The sequence below is a fragment of the Aythya fuligula genome, chromosome 2, assembly GCF_009819795.1.
Source record: "Aythya fuligula isolate bAytFul2 chromosome 2, bAytFul2.pri, whole genome shotgun sequence".
NCBI lineage: Eukaryota > Metazoa > Chordata > Aves > Anseriformes > Anatidae > Aythya > Aythya fuligula.
The window spans coordinates 27107633-27127226 of NC_045560.1; the positions used below are offsets into that span (position 1 = coordinate 27107633).

Consider the following 19594-nt stretch of genomic DNA (forward strand, 5'->3'; position numbering starts at 1 on the left):
AGAAAAAAAAAAAAAAAAAACCTACAACAGGGAACAGGTCCAAAATGACTGATTTATAAGGCAAGAGATACAGAGTGAAATTAGCCAGTTCCCAATTCCTAACTAGTAGTGAAATTTCCTGTTCCTCTCTAATGTTTTTCTTTTCAAATGATTGTGTTTTATACTGAGTTGTAAGTTTCCTCTTATCATGTAAGTTCAACATTCGGTTAAATATAAATATATTTAGTCAGGGCAATTAATAACAATATGGCATAAGGAAAAGATGAGTTAACGTATTATTATTTATATAGAAACAGAGTTTAAATTTGTCATTTTAAATCTCTCAGCATCTTTATGGAAAAAGTTTATATCGTAATAAAACTATTTATATTTATTTGAGATGCTATAACTTTGCACAAGTGCAAATAGAGAAAGCTTTTTAAATTTTGCTTAATAGCAAAAGCTGTTTTTAGTTAATATGCTGAGCTGTGTTTTATGCAGGATATAGGCTGCTCTACAATTCATATATGAATCTAGAAAAGAAGGCAAAAGTAAGGTGACACAGTTTAGTTTTGTAATAAAGAGGTTATTACAGATAAGGGCTGATTGCAAAGTGCATCAGAAAGACTTTCAGAGGTTAAAGATGAGGTTCAGCTCCATATGAACACCCCTAAACTTTGGTGTCTACATGGAAACACGCTACAAATGGAAAGCTGTTCAATGCAAGTTGTGGGACTTTGCAAACCATTCAACTGAGCACTGGCAATACAATAAGGCAGTATCATATGGTGCAAACAGCAAGAATTATACCCTGACAGATTAGGCAGCATTTTAAGAGAGAATAAGAGAATGCAGATGGATGACAAAGGAAGTAAGTAATGAAAAGTTCCTTCCAGTAATTTCTTGGATGATGTTTCTGGACTCTATGCTGCATTGCTTCAGACATATCACATTTAAGCAAATAAATTAAAGTTGCAATACCAGCAACCCTCTCCTGCTGATGGCTGCCAGAGCCAGCAGCACAGACGACACCACCATCCCCAACTGTCTGCAACCCGGCGCTGCAAAGCAGAAGGGGTATGGCACTGCATTACGGTCAGGGATGCACCGAACTGGCCAGATATTTGAGTGAACAGTAGACTTCACAAATGAGACCCAAAACATCTGTAGGCTGAACTTGATCTGGAGTTTATATTTTGAGGAACTGACTCTCTCCTTTCAAACCTCAACATGGCCCACAAACAATGAATATAAATGTTCAGCAGTGGTGTTCTGCATTATGTCATATTGATACTAATGCCATGAAACTGCCTTCAGCTCTGCTAAACCAGACTGAAGGCACTAGCTCAGCTCAATAAGCAGAAAGTATTAGCATGGAAAGGCCACGGGTACAAGGAAGGGCACTAAGAATAGTCTTATTTATTTTATATGAGACAGTTATAAATAACTGCTACTTTTCAGATATATTGTATTATGTGTCATGAAAACTAATTTTAAAAGAGCAATTGACTAATCTTTCTCTAAGGACAAAAGATATTGGAAAGATCACTATGTGTCTGAACCAAAAAAGGCCTTGACCTTTACCAGCTGAATGGGTGTTTATTAAGCTATGAAGAACTACTGATTATCTGTAGTGATCATTGAAAAATTTTTCACTCTTCTCAGATAAGCTCCAAAATGCCAAAGGTTGGCTTTGGCACTAGGTAAGGTCGACAGATAACCTCTATGTTTCTTCTATATTCTTTAGCTTTTAGTGTAATTACATAAGTGCAATTAAACTTGTCTGAGAGTGTTTTTATTATCATAGATGTCTGAGCCTGAAAAACCTTGGCTAGAGATCTTAGTCAGCAAGTTGCTGAGTTGGAAGCTGAGAAACAAGGAAACTTTTCCATACTGAAAATCTGCAGAAAAAATGAAAAGAGGCCATAAATATTGCACCCAGTTAGAAGAATTATAGAGAGCCAGCTTCAGGTATTTTACAGATAGGTAAGTGTATAAAAAGACTGACAGAACAACAAATAACATATAACAAATATGGTTTAGTGTATAACAAAAGTATCTAGAGTACTATCTTGGACTCATCAGTGTGAAATGACAGATAAAAAAATTACTGTCATTTGCCATGCTGAAATTAAAGAGAGGCATGACTTTTCCACCACATTCATGAATAGCTTCTTTCAGACCCTTTATCCTCTTTCTTTCCTCACTTCTGAAATATTCTGTAGCAATTTTCCTAATCAAGCATTTTGTGAAAAGATGAAGACACAAGAAGTATGAAAAAGCACTTGTCAGGAAGAGGAAAATCATGGTGGATGCCAGTATTTCAACCTTTTTACCATAAATATTTCCCACAACTAAGTTTATTTCTGTGAATCTTCAAATTAACTTGTTGCCTAAGAAACAAAACATGAATGTATAAATGTTGCATCCTTGGCAAATTGTTCTATGTGAATTCAGTTGCCTGGTAAAACTTAGATATGGCATTCTATTATTCATGCAGTAGTAAAATGTCCTTGTCATTAGACCCCATATTTTCAAACTGATACATAAAAGATCTTTCTGTACCGAACAATGACATTAATAGCTGTCCTATGGGCAAGATAACTATTCACATAAAGCAATTTGCCAAAGGTTTGAAAATCAGAAGACTGCCTAAATTAATCAGATACTTTATCTAATTGGTTTTGCTTGACAAGCTGTAGTCATTATCTCCAAATGATCTATTTTCAATATAACTAAGGTATTAATCATCACCAAATCTTACACCCCTACCAATTTTAAAGTTGTCCTGAACTTTTACAGTATATAAGCAGTATAATAAATGACTTTAAAAACTCCATCTCAATATTTTATAACCACCATCTAAAATCACTTAACAATGTTTAAGCACAAAGCATCAGAGATATTCTAGAAAAAACTTCCCACATGATGGCAGAAGCAAAGACATATTCAGATGGTTTAAATTCCAAATTCAGTTGCTGTGGCTCTAGGTCCCAAGTAGCACCCGACTGTGGCCCTACAAAATGCTCTCCCAAGCTCTGATGGCTGGGCTTGAGGACCCAGGTGGAGCACAGGCTGTATGTCCCAATGAGACAAGGCCTAAATACCATGATGACACTACTGTGCACAGTGCAGGTGATCTATGTAATTTTTGTACAAGGGACACCACTAAAAAAAACTACTGAGGAGAAAAGATAGCACAGTATAAAGATCCCATGCAGATTTTCTGCATCTTCTCTCCTTATATAACATCTACACACACGTGTCTACATCTTACCTTGCTGCCTTGAATGCCCTTCAGACCTGGCTCACCTGGAGGTCCACTGACACCCTACACAAAAGTCAAAGTAGAGAATGAATTTCCTTTGAAGATGTATGTGATGTTTCTCTTGAATTTGGCCTGAGCAGGATACAGTACAATGTAGCACAATGCTAAGGTCTGCTTCATATTCTGTAAAGTGTCCGGCATGTTGGAACTGTATTGTTAATATTCATTAACCAATGCTGACAGAAAAGGTATCTTACTACTCCATACAAATTGCATAATTTTTCTTACTCTTTTCCCAGGTTTTTAATTAATCATGTCAGATTTTAGTCTCTCCTACAAAATTCTATCTCTCTGGCTGCCTTGTATTTCAGGAAGACCATGTTCAGGTTTCCAAGAAACATATATGATGAGAGGAATTTAACATGTTAGGGTATGTATGGGCATGATTTTACACTAAGGGCAGGAGGAGAGTTCTGCAGCTGGAAAGCCCGAATGCACAATTCACCTCTGAGAAGCTTCAAGCAGCAGCAGCCAAGAACTTTTCTTTGAAAATTATTTTTGAATGCCAAAATTTGCCAGACTCTGACATCTTGGTGCCTCAGGCACCAAACATACTGCTCTCCACAGAATTGTCAGGTTTTATGTAGAATAGACTTACAGAAAATAATGTTTTTTCTTTCTATTTGATATCTTTTAGTTCCCTTACCTGAGGTCCCCGAGGTCCCCTTGGGCCAAAAGGACCTTCCAATCCCTAAGAAAAAATAAGATTCAATTATCCTATTAAAAAGAAGTTGCAATTACCTGCTACAAAGTATTGAAAACTGCAGTGCACATGTAGTGACCCATCTCTCTCTCTCTGTTCAAGCATTTTCTAAGGAGTCTGTTTTTTCTCCACAATACTGATGTTCTCCTTCTGTATTCCGTATTGTTGGATACACTCCATTTTCAATAATTGGCTAAAATACTTCCAGAACAAACATTGTGGATGGCTACTTAACATCTTAGCTATTTGGTTAACTGGTTGTTCTTTGCCACAGGTCTTAAAATTCTATTTCTACTGGTATATTAGATACAGAATTCTTATTAAAAAAAATAAAAAATTATACTGCTTATAACAAAGTAACTTCAGCTAATGTTGTCTCAGTCACCTAAACTGTAGCAGGGTAGAATCACACTAATAGTTTGCAAAAATCATTTTAAAATTCCATATTTAATTATTCCATCAGCTGTTATTTCTCCATTTAAAGAGCTGTTACCAGCTACTGCTACTGTGGATAGCTCACAAATCCTTTTGCTGCGCTATTTTTCTTCAGTCACCACAATGCTTTTTCTATGGGATTTCACTTCCAGTTGACTCAATACTCAGATATAATTTTTCTAAAGAAAGAATAGTTTTCAGCAGATGCGGTACCTGTCTTTTCGTTCTTTTAATTAGTAATATCTCTGAGTACAGAGGCATCGGCAGACTGTTGCATTTTTCATAGAACACAGTGTATTCTGAACCTCTAATAGCCCTAGCAAATTTGTCAGTGACATCTATGAAACCAAACTCCCTCTACTATCTTCATGTACAGATTCAGAAGTTCTAACAATTCTGTACTCCCAGGCATTAGCTCCCAGGCTGAGTGCCAACTGCCAGAGAGCAGACAACCCCACTTAGTTCTCGCTCATTTTACAAAAACTACACAAGCAACAGATGGCACAAACAACAACATTTTGATGTCATGATACCTACTTTTGGTAGAATACAAACATATGATTGGAGGCAGTTTTGATTTCAAAGCTGAACACAAACTTTCCAAATTTCAAGCTTTATCAGCTTTTAAAGAAACTGAGACTGATGGCATCAAAGCCTCTGCTACAGTCAGTTTGATTTGTGGGACTGGAAAGCTAGTGGTAGGGAGAATGGAACATTTTCAAATCAGACAGTGCTGCCAATTATGCTTCAATACCCATCTCTGCAGTTAAAGGTTCAGTTCAGGATACTGAAGCTATGCTTCACACATTTGGGCATGTCCATTCTGTTTCTGGTGATTATGCCTGATAGAGATTACTTTCATAAAAAGAAAAAAGGGAAGAAAAAGAAAAAAAAAGAATCATTATGTTCTATCTTCTGCTTTTTGTAATGTGAAGCTGGGAATTCTGGAAGTGACTATAATTCTCATTTGTTCACTAAATTCTTGAAGTCCATAATCCATTTTAATATCTGATCGTCTACAGATGTCAAACTTTTTTTTTCTTTTTTTTTTTTTTTTCTTTTCTGTCCTCAACAGAAATGAAACAAGCAAATTTCCAGCAGCCCTGGCATATGGTTTCTACATCCAGATTTTTGGCTGATTAGATTATGTTCTTTGCCAGTTTCTGAACAGCTTCCTTTTATCCCCTTTCCGGGGAACTATAGGCCTGTCAGTTTGACCTCAGTGCCAGGGAAGCTCATGGAGCAGATTATCTTGAGAGTCATCACACAGCACTTGCAGGGCAAGCAGGCAATCAGGCCCAGTCAGCATGGGTTTATGAAAGGCAGGTCCTGCTTGACGAACCTGATCTCCTTCTATGACAAAGTGACGCGCTTGGTGGATGAGGGAAAGGCTGTGGATGTGGTCTACCTTGACTTCAGCAAGGGTTTTGACACCGTTTCCCACAGCATTCTCCTCAAGAAACTGGCTGCTCTTGGCTTGGACTGGCGCACGCTTCGTTGGGTTAGAAACTGGCTGGATAGCCGGGCCCAAAGAGTCGTGGTGAATGGAGTCAAATCCAGTTGGAGGCCGGTCACTAGTGGCCTCCCCCAGGGCTCGGTGCTGAGGCCGGTCCTCTTTAATATCTTCATCGATGATCTGGATGAGGGCATCGAGTGCACCCTCAGTAAGTTCGCAGATGACACCAAGTTAGGTGCGTGTGTCGATCTGCTTGAGGGTAAGAAAGCTCTGCAGGAGGATCTGGATAGGCTGCACCGATGGGCTGAGGTCAACTGCATGAAGTTCAACAAGGCCAAGTGCTGGGTCCTGCACCTGGGGTGCAATAACCTCAAGCAGAGCTACAGGCTGGGAGAGGAATGGTTGGAGAGCTGCCAGGCGGAGAAGGACCTGGGAGTATTGGTTGATAGTCGGCTGAATATGAGCCAGCAGTGTGCTCAGGTGGCCAAGAAGGCCAACGGCATCCTGGCTTGCATAAGAAGCAGTGTGTCCAGCAGGGCTAGGGAAGTGATCGTCCCCCTGTACTCGGCTCTGGTGAGGCCGCACCTCGAGTACTGTGTTCAGTTTTAGGCCCCTGGCTACAAGAAGGACATTGAGGTGCTCGAGCGAGTCCAGAGAAGGGCAACGAAGCTGGTGAGGGCTCTGGAGAACAAGTCCTATTAGGAGCAGCTGAGGGAGCTGGGCTTGTTCAGCCTGGAGAAAGGGAGGCTCAGGGGCGACCTTATCGCTCTCTACAGGTACCTCAAAGGAGGCTGCAGCGAGGTGGGGGTTGGTCTGTTCTCCCACGTGCCTGGTGACAGGATGAGGGGGAATGGGCTTAAGTTGCGCCAGGGATGTTTTAGGTTAGATGTTAGGAAGAACTTCTTTACTGAAAGGGTTGTTAGGCATTGGTACAGGCTGCCCAGGGAAGTGGTGGAGTCACCATCCCTGGAAGTCTTTAAAAGACGTTTAGATGTAGAGCTTAGGGATATGGTTTAGTGGAGGACTGGTTAGTGTTAGGTCAGAGGTTGGACTCGATGATCTTGAGGTCTCTTCCAACCTAGAAATTCTGTGATTCTGTGATCTTAGTAGGCATTTCACATAACCCCATGCTATTTCTCACATATTGCCTGGATAAAAGAATTTAAGAATTTAAGAATTTATGATATTTTTTATTCTTCTAAGAAATGCAACTCTTTCACATTCTTAATAGATATTTCAGCCTTTTCTGACTCACTTGCTGACATTTTGTATCCCAGTACCTCACAACAGTTTTTCAATTTTAATTAGTACAATTTATTATTTTCTTTGCAACAAATACTGCTGCTTTAGATATTTCCTAAAGCCTATCTGAAATGCATCATCAAATAGCAGGTGCCAGGAACAGCAAGCGTTTCAAGGTGGTCTTTGATAATGACAATCATAATGTGGATGCTAAAACTGAAGAAATGGTTTGACAGAACAATCAATTCTTAGCAGGTTGGTAGTACTTTATAATGCTAAACAGAATTCAGTAATTTTGCAGTACTTGCACAAGCCTCTTTCCATGAACTCAACATACACGATTATCCCTATCAGGACTTCACCATCCTTCCATCTTTTCACTGTAAAATCCCAGTTAAATCTACGTTCACCTGTATGAATTCTGCACTTCAGGTTAAAAGAAAAGAAACAGATAAAACTCTAAATACATATCAGCACAGAAGGGCTAGCAGCCTTCTCCTTAAAGTTGTTCAGGTTGTTAAAGAACCCGTTTCCTCTGTAATATAATTTTATACACTTGCATTAAAATTTACATTTTAAGGAAAAAAAAATCTGTTTAACTCAGTGACACCCTCACAGTCCTTTGTAAGTAGAGTTTGGCAACAGTTACAGAACTACATTTCTTCTGCAAAATGGAAAAAAAAAAAAAAAAAAAAAAAAGAATATAGTGAACTGGAGGTTCAGTTTCTGTGAACAGTATTTTTAGTGTGAATATACCTCTACAACCAGGGAATTATATGATGTTCAATTTTTACAGTAATCTTTATGAGCTATGTTTATGAGTATGTCACATGATTTTCTAACATCTCCATCAGTGTGCAACAGTTTAAATAAAAATTGTACTTACTCTTTCGCCTTTTATTCCTGGGGATCCACATTCCCCTCTTTCACCCTTTAAAAGAAATCAATAGGTTAGCAGCTAAACAAGTTGTCTTGATTACCCTAAAGGCATTTAAGTCTGTGCAAGCAGTTCAAAGGCAAAAGAGGTTTAGTAGATTTTGAGGACCTGAGAGTTGCATCCTTAGATGCAACTCTGGAAGATACAGTGTGCTGTACTTTTCCTTCCTGAAAATACCTACAAATTTTCCAACCTACATAGAAAAAGGGTAATATATTAAAATTTAGTAAATTTTTCTGTATTTTCCACCTTGCTGTGCTGCCTTCAGAGAGCCTGTCTGTATATTTTAATTTCATTACTGTGATGTTCAAGATTTTCCTGTGTAACAATTACAGGATTGTATGAATGGAATGAAGAAATAGAATTACTTGTCAAAATGGGATATCTCCATTTCTCTACTGGCTATGATGGTCAAGATTGCTGTGATAATTTTGGCTTTGGCATCAGGCAACTCACTGAACTATATAATTTTTTTAGCTCCTTGGAGAGCCTATCTTGAGATTTGGTTTGGCCAAGCATTAGCTCTTTTGAGAGATAGTTAGCTTCCTTGTGGTAATTTTTTTAAAAGCTCCCAAGTGACACATCTTTTTGTGTTTGTGATAAGCAATTTCACATTCTTTCTACTTAATTTGTTCTTTGATCCTCATCTTTCTTACTCTTCTGAGCAGCTTTATTTCTGGTCTTTGACATTTTTCATTTTATATTTAGATTGTATTTTAATCTTTTACTTTGTATGTATTTATTTTATGTATTTATGTAAATTCCAACAAGCCAGTATGCAAATTTAGGTAAATTACGTAAATGATGACTTTACTTCCAGGAATTGCACTGGGAGCTCTCATGACAAAAAGGCGAGCCCGGCTCTTCTTTCCACTCTTTCTCATACACTGTCAACAAGTGACAATCCATTCTTACACTACTTCCATTCTATAAAAATCTTACCTTTTCACCCTTATAGCCAGGAGCTCCCTGTTTGAAAAAAATCAAAAAAGGGGGGAGAAAATCATAAAAGAGATTGCAAAAGCATTACACACTGTTAATTTACATAGAAAAAAAAAAAAAAAAAGAAAACACAGTAAAGAATTATGTTTAAGTTTAACTATTCATGAAAATAAAATATCTCTCTGGAATACCTCATTTAACTTGTAATTACCTGAAAATTCAGAAATGTGTACTTTTCCCTCTTAACATTGGACATAAATGTGCCAGATTAGCAGTCTCTTATCAGATATATACTACCATTTAAAAAGGATTTTTAAACTGAACTGATCTTACTTATGGAGTAGTGTTTCTCCTGAGAATCAACAAGAATTCAAGCTTAGAAATATTAGATAACAGAAGCCAGAACTACCTATATGCTGTTAGTGATGACATCTTCTGCTCTATCTTCACAAATTATAATACAAGTCAATTCAAAATCACATAGCAAGAGAAGTTCCTTTTGTCAGTAGCATCCTAACTCTACATTTAAGCACATGGTTAGACTAAAGCAATTTTTAATGTGTTTCCCTCAGTATAGATGCTTCTCTAGACTAGAACTTAGTTTAGGTGTTCTAAATAATTCAGTAAAGTGGATGTGTGAAAAACTGAAAGAAAAAAAAATTGTTTTCAGTTCAGTGGAGTTAAGCTGTGGTATCCTGTGATGTCACTGTGATAACTGTGGTGTCACATACCTCTTCACCTTTTTCTCCATGATCTCCTTTTTGAGCATCACCCTATTGGAAACAAAGGAATACAATTTAAATATATAGTGCTTTTCTATTTATTACTGTTACACTAAAACCTAGAACACTGTTTAAGGATCAGAAATTGTTTTTCCTACTTAGGAAGATCCCACAGTCAAGAACACACAGTTCCCAAACATTAACACAGTCAACTACTGTCAGTAGATGACAGAAATCTCAGTCACCAAAGCAAGCTGCTCCATACAAGAGATTTGTGTACTGTCAGAAAGCCCTGTGGAGCTTAATGAACCTTCAGACAGATGCAGAGATCTCTGCTAATAGAGAAATACTTGAGATAGGCAGTGTTACTTGGTAGTAGTTTAGTTTCAATTTTCTCTTTCTGCCTCCTGAAGCAGCTAACTACAAATCTCTCATAGCAAAAGTCAATGTTTTAAATCACATTGTACCATACCTCTTCTTTGCTATTTTCACCTCTATGGTTTGGACAAAATGATTAGATAGAAATTTGATTTGTTGCTTTTTGTTTGATCGTGTGTTTGTTTATTTAAACTCTCTTTACCTTGTTTCCTTTTGGTCCAGGCTCACCTTTTTCCCCCCTGTTTCCAGCACTGCCCTGAAACAAAGCAGGAAAATGTTATTATGATTGCAAGGAAAGAATTCCTAGTTCCTCTAAGACTACAGCTTTGGAGCAGGCCACAATTATTCTAGAATAAGCTTAGATATAAATCCACACTGATTCAGGTATAGCACATGTGAGATTGTTTTCATATAACTAAAAAAACATAAGGTAACTGTGATTTATTAATTAATTTATTTATTCATCCATGTTCAATGATAAGTACATTTTTTACCTTCAACTTTAGCAAAACAGAGCCTTTCAAAGTCTAACCAGCAAGGTGTCACAGAAAACTTAACACAGTTTCTCCTCACCGTTTTTTAGAGAGTTACCCATCACTGTCTGCTCCCCTCTTCCTAAAAAAAACCACTGCATAGAACATCTTAGTGTTGATATTCAGCAGCTCTAAAATTAAAAAATTAGTAGATACCCTTAGATCTGTTTGGAGGATCATGAAGATGTGGAATGGAAAGTTTGGTGTATACATATACATATATATATTAATTTACATGTGTATATATATATGTGTGTATGTATAAAAATTATATATTATATTAGGTTACATGTAATCACTTTGCATAAAATACCTAAAAATTCCTGGATCTTAAATTATCGACTGGAAGGGTTTTAGTTCCAGGACATTATCTGGAGTCAAGAGACTGGATGATAAGCCCTGCTTTCATAACCTGCTACGGGTGTTTGGTCACTTGCTTTGGGTCAAGGGAGAAAGGCAAAACCATTTATATGTACCTTGACTGTCTGTGGGGGAGCTATTAAAGATAGAAAAGGGATCAGAGAGGTCACAGACTCAGAACTCTCACTTCTGTGTTCTTTACCAGAGTCAAGAAACAGTTATGTGCTAAAGTGTTACAAGAGAAAAGAGAGTGTCAGAGACAGAGTTTTAGACTTTTCTTCACATATGCCACTACACTCAATCTTTTGAACTTTTATCCCTACACAGATAGAAACTGCTGGTAGGGTTTTAAGTTTTAAGAATAAATTCTTGATTTGGGATTCAAAATCATGCATACAATGTTTACCCAGTAATATAAACGTATTTCCAAGGCAGTATGTGATTATAGATTTATTTATTTATTTATTTATTTATTTAAGCTATTAAAACATCAGTGGCCTTTCTGGAGATGTCAGTGATATGCTATGATACTTTACTTCTGCTTACTCTATATGCACAGCTAATGTCTTGCTTTTATAGACATAGTAACCCATTATAGTATCTTGAACCACTGATCTCAATGATTAAAACATAGATTTCCAAGTTTTTTCAAGTGAATGCATACTTACAGAATCACCTTTGTCTCCTTTTATTCCCTTTTCACACACACAGTTCTTCTGCATACACTAAAAGGTTGATAGAAACATTAAGAAGAACATTTTCAAATGTATTATCTCAAATTTCATAAGCAAAAAATCTGCTTTTGCCTGGTAGAGAACACGGTAGAGAACATAAAAATAAACAATATGCTAATAACTATCTCCTTTATAATCAACATTACACTTCTGTATAGCTCCACCAAAATTGTCTGTTTCAATCCCAAACTTTATTTATTACACAAGCAAATAAATCACTTACTATTGTAACTACAAATATTTAAGGTTGCGTATACATAGTATATAGTGGTGTGAAATCTTATATAATTTTTGGACAATTTTGACATTGTTATTTTTTTATAATGTGACAACTAATGAACTTTCATGTGTTATACCAGTCTTACTCCACTTTGTTAGGAACCTTTAGGCCTTACTACTGATATTACCCACCAACGAACAGAAGTTGTAGATTTATCAGGAACAGGGGGGGAAGAAATGGATAAAAATGTAAATAAAAATCATGGTAGAAACTCTACTCAGGAAAGGAAGGGTGGTTATTCTTGCAGTACTGATGCATCACAGGAGAAGCAGAGATCAAGAGAAAAAGATAGACTGTGGTATTGATAAGAGTAATCAAGAGTAATACAAATAAAACTCAAAAAAAACTACCTGCTTCTGAAGTAAGGCTTCCTGGAAAGAAAAAAATAATAATATTATTTCCATATAGACTTCATTTAACAGTGTAGTAATTTAACCACTTTTCCTCTCTAGTTTACAGACTTTGCAAGGTGAATGGTAAAGAAGGTGAACACCTTCAAGCATCATCCCTTTCTTACATTGTTAATTACAACTCTATGGAACCAGTCACACAAGAAAGGATTCTGTGGTATGAGGAGGGGGTTGCTCCATCTGACCCACAATGATCAGAAAGCTAAATAGACAGCTAAATAGCCAATATCAAGAACCAAAGCTAAGAAGGGGAATATGAAAAGACTAACGAGCTATGGAAGCTCTTACAAGGATAATATGTAGGGGAAGGAATCAATGTTTTTATCAGTGTTATACATGACATCAGTAACCTTTTAAAGTTTTAACATGTGCTCAGAGACATGCTCCATGTGCTGGGAAACACCCTTCAATTGTTATGACAGCAGCTGTGCTATTATTGTCCGAGCACACAACTCCTTGGAAAGCGTCTGGAAGAAGGAAGCTCCCTCAGTCCTAATTAATGTGACAGAGCCATACACCACAGAAACATTCCTCCCCACAGCACCATTTCCAGAGATCTCTGGAAAGAGTTTTCATTTTCTAAATGTATAACTGCACAGGTACACACGTCACAGGTATACACGTGTAACAATATGAAATATTTTAGAAATGCCTTTTGCTACCTATATCTGTGAGATCTCTAGCCATGTGCGCAACCTAGCCATCTGTTTTCAAACATACCACCTAGCAAGTTTGTTTCCAATTTTAAATTTTCCAAATCAGTTTTACCACCCTCAAGAGAATAACAAAAAAAGACATAAATTCTGTATTGACTATTCCCTTAATTGAATTCCCTATTGAATTTTCTAAAAAATATTTTCCTCCAAATTATCTTAATTTATTATGTGCAAAGTCTTCTCTTACTCAAAAGTACTTTCTAGCATTTTAAAAACCAAGAGCTTCCTAGGCCACCCTAACACTTTGCACGTTAGTGCTTAAAAGCCAGAAGGATCATGTCCAGCTGCTATCTATAGTACTACAAAACTTTTGTTTCTCCTAAACTAAGAAGTTAATTAAGCAATATTCCTTACATTTTCTTATGTGTGCCTTATGTTGCAATAGAAGGGCAGAGAGCTAAGTGCCCTTAAATAAATAGAGTGGTAGATTTATAGTATTTTGGAAATCTGATCCCACTGAAGACAATAATAAAAAATTCCTGTTGCTTCAGCAGACATTCTTGAACTGCAGTGGTGAAGGCACCTGTTTTTGACATATCCCAGTGACTTCAGTAGACATACTTCAATACAATCTGTAAAGAGAAGTCTTCTCATTTGTCTTCAGGATCAGGATCATACTGCGTTTGTTTGTTACCTCTTATATCTGCCATGAAATTTGAAAGTTGATCAATCTGAGTCCAGAATTAATAGTTTTATCACTACTCTAAGTAGTGGAGTTACAAGCCTTGACTACAGTTAAACCAAATTATCAATCTTAAGTTGCTTCTCAAGCCAATAGTTACTGACCTTCTTTGCTACCAACCATGGAGCCCATCTCATGCAGACATCCCACACAGTGTTTAAAATCTTCCTGAAATCCCAAGCCTGAGGTCAGCTCCAGACCCCGTTTGACCTGCAAGTCTCTGCACTGAGTTCAGGACTTATCTATCAAAGTTAAATGAAATCTGCAATGGATACGTATGGGACAAGATTACAATCAGCATTACTTACCAGCTCTGATGCTACATCATCTATCAGGTTATTATCATCCAGGCTTAAGACTTGTTTAAAAGATGAATCACCAGATATCATACGCAATTTTTCTTCTTGAACATTTTTCTTAGAAAGGCCAATGGTGAAAAAATGTATTCCAAGACTCCTAGCTGCTGCAGCTATACTCTGGACATTAGGGCTGTTGGGATGATCCACACCATCAGTCATCAAAAAAGCCACTTTTGCACTTCTTTTACGACCTTCAGTTTCAAGCAGCTGAGTGGCATTGGAAATTGCATAATAGGAGTAGGTTCCATGGCCAATGAAGCCCAGAGCCTTGATTTTCTCTTTAAAATTCTGCACATTTTTCCATGCTGTAAAGGGTTGATCAATGCTGACTGTGCTGCTGAACTGCATACTTGCTAGTCTGATATTGTACTTCTGAGATTTAACTGGTTTCATCTGGAAAATGTTGTCAGTTAAGTTTTGAATAAAATTCTTCTGTAAATTAAACAACTGGTTTTTGGCACTTTCTGAACTGTCCAAGATAAAGACTATATCAATTAGACACATATCACCTGTAATGAAACAAGAAAGTTTTATGAGTGATGGGCACACCTGCATGACAGATTTCAGATAATTCTCTGCAACAAACCCAGTCCTAAAGCCATTTCCCAAATAATTCCCGTCTTTCCAGTAAAAAATCCAAGAAGAAACTTCATTGTAAATGCCAAGAAAGTCTACTGAAGTCAAGTAATTTAATTTAATCTAATTTAATTCATTCTAGTATTATTAAAGATGTCTATAGACAAAGACATTCATAGCAGTATTATTAAAGGTCTATAGACAAAGACTTTCAGATTAGGGTCTTAATGGGATTTTTTCAGCATTTTAATTGATTTTGTATAATTTTTCCACACGGAATTTCTAATAGGCTACTTATCACTTATCTTAAAAGAGGTATGAGTGTCAATGAAAATCATAGGTCCAAGTGGAGTGCCTGAACAAATAAATGCAGGATACACCACAGATTTGAAGCCTGATAATCAAAATAAATCATATTTTATAAATGCATGCATAAGTTTTCAATTACTAGTTAATTACCCTGAAATATGAGGAGGCATGCAATATGGTCAATCAGATAATTTAAGAAAATTGTTTTACCTTCATTGTTTTGCACAAGAGAATTAGATTTTTTTCCTTTCTTTCTGTTTTGCCCATATACTATTTGGTATGTTGTCATAGCCAGAAGTAAAAAGAAAAAGAAAGAATGTTTGTTCCACATAGTGACTTTCATCCCAAATTAGATGACTTTTCCTTCCTGTTATAAGAAAAATAAACAAATATCTGTGAATAATTCATTAATAGATAAAAATAAGTAAATACACATACTTTACAGACAGAATACAGATTTGTGGGAAGCACAATTCTAGAGGCAACATCTAAAAAACTATTATAAAAAGTCACGGGGAATGTGATTTAAGACAAGCAGCCACTGCAATCCCAACTGTAGCTCACATGTATATTATAGCCTGTTTTACTGGAGAATAAATACAGGTGCAACACAGTGATCCCTTTTCTTTCTTAAAATTGTCAGTGTTACCTTTACACCTCAGAAAGAAACATCTCAGAAAGAAAGGTAAAAGAAATTTGTATTAACTTATACTGCTTTTAACATATTCTGCTATTAAACTAATTATATGAAAATAGCAGAAATATTATAGAAAATGTTGAATTTAGTTTGTTTCTAAAAATCCTTACCTGTTAGTAATAAACAGAGCTGGGTGTTTTGGAATGAGATATACTACCTAGGGCTGGAACACCAGTATGAACAATTTCTTATAAAAAACAATTGCTTAGTAGTGAAATTCAGTACATGAATGTATCATTAATATATAAGGCTGTAACAGAATGTGTGCAGTATAGTCTGTAAAGACAGTATGCTATTATGACAATATACACTAATAGAATCAATACTAGAATCTTTAAGTCAGTGATTCAACACATTTCTAGGGAAAATTGATATCTATTGAAATAAAAGATGCCTTTAATTCACAGTAATTAATATTAGAAATCATTAATAACAAATACAATATGTTACATTTAAAAGTCTTTCCTAAATACCATCTCCAACTCCATAAAGCTGTTACATATACAGAATCCATCAGTGTAATCCTCTAAAAATATGAAAAGAATAACTTTATAAGTCTCTTACCTTCAAAGTCATTCAAAGAGCAAACTGTGGATTGAATAAGCTGTCAGTGTAGAAAATATCTCCAGCAGGTCATACTGGAAAGTATCTACTTTTTAAGAAAATAAAGAAATCTGTACATAGTCTACCCACTTGTAAATGGCTTTACCTTGCATCTAGATCCTTTATGGTCCATTATTCCTGTTTAGTTGGCCAATGTTTAAATGAGAACAGTCAGGCACTTAGCCAGTGCTATTTTGTTAAAGGCACAGTGTCAGTCTAGGAGCACGAGTGTTTTCCCATGTTACAAAACTAAACTTTTTCATTAAAATACTTGCTTCTAAACAATCTGCATCTTTACCTATCACTTTGTCAGCCACATCTCTTCAGTTTCTCTACGTTAATGTCGCAGTACTGGCTAGATCAGAGATGTGACATTAGTATATTGTCGCTTACATAATTTGGTTTGCAAACCTGCCAGGAGCATAAGCACACCTCAAAGGTGATAACTGCATTAGCAATTACAATAATAAAAGATGATTAAATATATATATATATAGCCGAGCTGTTTTCCTCAGATTTTTTTTCTACTACTTAAACCCTCTTAAAGGACCAGATGCAGGCAGGACATACAAAAATAAGCTGTCATTTAGGTAACGTGGGAAGGGAGCAAGAGTACTGTAAGAGAGGACTCAAAAAATAGCTGGTTCATTTCAATAAGGTTAAATACTGAGAAATCCTCATTTTTGATTTTTTGGTACAGTTAAAGACCCTAATATCAATGCATTTGAATGTCTTATAGGCTACTGTTTCTCCTAAATTTTCAACAGTTATTGCAACGTTCGATCTCTCTGACCACAGACCCTGAAGCAGGTTGTGTTTGACAAACTATTGCTTTTTTAAAACAGTGTAGATGAACACATTTTCCTATTTCTTTTCTGTTCCCTTGTAGAAAACTGTATGAAAGCATGCTTGTTTTGCAACAACAACAACAGTGCAATATGCTAACTAGGATCTTCTAAGTAACCATAGTCCATTTCCTGCTGATTTTATTAAAATTTCAATGAAGAATCTCTTGGAAAAAGAACACGGGGGGGGGGGGGGGGGGGGGGGGGGGGAGATCACTGACCAGTGAGCACAAAAAAGTCTCTGCCTTCATTCAGGCTAGTAGAAGCACAATTCAGGAATGGCTTGGAGATGATGAAGGAGATGCAGCACCTTGCCTGCAAAGAAAGGCTGAGGGAGCTGGGCCTGTTCAGCCTAAAGAGAAGGCTGTGGGGTGACCTCATTGCAGATTTTCAGTACTTATTGGTGACTCTGCTCAGTCAGATAATGACAGGATGAGGTGGAATGGTTTTAAACTAAAAGAGGAGAGATTTAGATTAGAGGTTAGGAGGAAATTCTTCACTCAGAGGGTAGTGAGGCACTGGCACAGGTTTCCCAGAGAGGCTGTAGATGCCCCATCACTGGAGGTGTTCAAGGCTGGATGGGGCCTTGGCCAACCTGATCTAATGGGTGGCCACCCCTATGGCAAAGGGGTTGGAAGTAGATGATCTTTAAGGTCCCTTCCAACTCAAGCCATTCTATGATTCTGTGATTCATTTAGCATGGGAACAAGGTCTCCTCTATTGTTACAGCCAAAACTTTCTGTAGCACCTACTTTCTGCTCCTTCATGGGTAGACACCTTTTTTTTGAAAGATCCTCAGCAGGAATTCACAATTTGGCAATAATTCCCAGCACCTCTGAGCTGTGTTGCTACAGGGTGATGCCAGCTCCCCTGTCTCACAAGCCAGTATCTTTCACTGCTGAGCCAAATTAATGACTGTTCGTTGTGCAACGTGTAACTTCTTCCAACCTTTCAAATTATTAATGAATGTTCCTCACATTCTGTTCCTGAGGAAAAACAGGAATAGGGCTAGGGGGTTTCCTTTTCCTTCTGAGTGTATATTGTAAACCTTAACTAGCAATAAGGTAGAAGAAATTGCTACCATTGAGTGCTGTTTTTGTCTCCATTTTATTAATTTCTGAAAAAGAAAAAGCTATGCAACCAGTTTTGGGAAAGCGGTCTAAAGACATTTAAGCAGGAAATTTACTACATTGCAAACTGGTAAATGAATTTACAGATCACTATTTCTGAATCCTTTGAGTGTAACTTTTATACTAAATAGCTTTAACCTCTTTGAAAGTGTAGGCACTTTATCTCTGTTATGCATTGTTTTGAGTCCACTGTAACTAGTGAGCCTTATGTTCACACTCCAGCTCTTATTTGCTACTTAGTGTGCTTTGGATGTACAACCATGATCTTGACAGTTCTGTAATAGAAGTGTAGAATTAGAATACAGAGCTTTATTTTTTCTCTAGTCTTGCCAGTATATAGCTTTATATTCACTTAGAGACCAACTCTAATAGAAGCAATGTCTTCATATGGATACAGCATCATTTTAAACTCTACTACTGCTTCTTGCTAAGCTGTTCAGCACTGTTTCAATGGCTGCACTGAACCAAGTACAATTTCAGCTCAGTGCATCTAGATCCCCATGGTACTGAATCTGCCTAAATGCACTCATTCCATGATCACACTAAAGCTCTTGTCTGCAATAAAGGTTTTATCTGTAAAACTCATCTTATGTTGCTATTGAATTTTGAGTCCTGCAAAAAAAAAAAAAAAATCCTGTTTCTGCATTCATGTTAAATGACTTCTTCTATTGGAAAATAAATAAATAAATAAAAATCACATATCAGCTTTATTTCCTTGTACAATACCTGTCATTGTTAAATAATTCCTGCTATTCTACTTACTGCAACTCAGAAATTATAAAGAAGAATAAAAAGAAACAGAGAGAGGTGAAAAAGATGAGAGAGCTTCTGAATGAAAAGAGACAAATTACGTTACAAATCTTTCACCTGGACAAATTACTGTGAATATGATGCAGATATATAAAACCTTGAAAGAAGGTTACTATAGTACAAGAATCTCATATGTCAAAAGACTTGCATTTTGGTTCTGTTTTGTCAATGATTTTAACCAAATTTGACTGCCCTAAATTTATTTATTTATTTGTTTGTTTGTTTGTTTATTTTGCCACTAAGTTCTTTACTCAATAAGAATGTGTGAATGAATTGTAAACTATAAAGAACTGTATATTTTTTTCCAGCTAGAAAATAGCTAATTGTTGTAATTTAGAGTACACATTTTAAATATTTAAAAACAAACAAACAAACAAACAAACAAACAAAAAACCACCTCTGTTCCTAATGCTTGAGGTATCTTAACT

The 19594-nt window shown here is 36.5% G+C and overlaps 1 protein-coding gene across 1 annotated transcript in view; it reads right to left on the reverse strand.

Annotated features, from left to right (window-relative positions):
* Positions 1-16521, reverse strand: part of COL28A1 (collagen type XXVIII alpha 1 chain) — a 66866-nt gene extending 50345 nt beyond the window's left edge. Inside the window, exons 1-11 of the mRNA XM_032182138.1 lie at positions 16343-16521; positions 15292-15448; positions 14146-14705; positions 12380-12400; positions 11684-11740; positions 10325-10378; positions 9754-9795; positions 9023-9049; positions 8030-8074; positions 3954-3998; positions 3257-3310 (exon numbers count right to left, since the gene is read on the reverse strand). Of these exons, the coding sequence (XP_032038029.1) occupies positions 3257-3310; positions 3954-3998; positions 8030-8074; positions 9023-9049; positions 9754-9795; positions 10325-10378; positions 11684-11740; positions 12380-12400; positions 14146-14705; positions 15292-15424 (1038 nt within the window). The 5' untranslated portion in view covers positions 15425-15448; positions 16343-16521. The remainder of the gene's footprint in view (positions 1-3256; positions 3311-3953; positions 3999-8029; positions 8075-9022; positions 9050-9753; positions 9796-10324; positions 10379-11683; positions 11741-12379; positions 12401-14145; positions 14706-15291; positions 15449-16342) is intronic.
* Positions 16522-19594: the final 3073 nt, after the last annotated feature.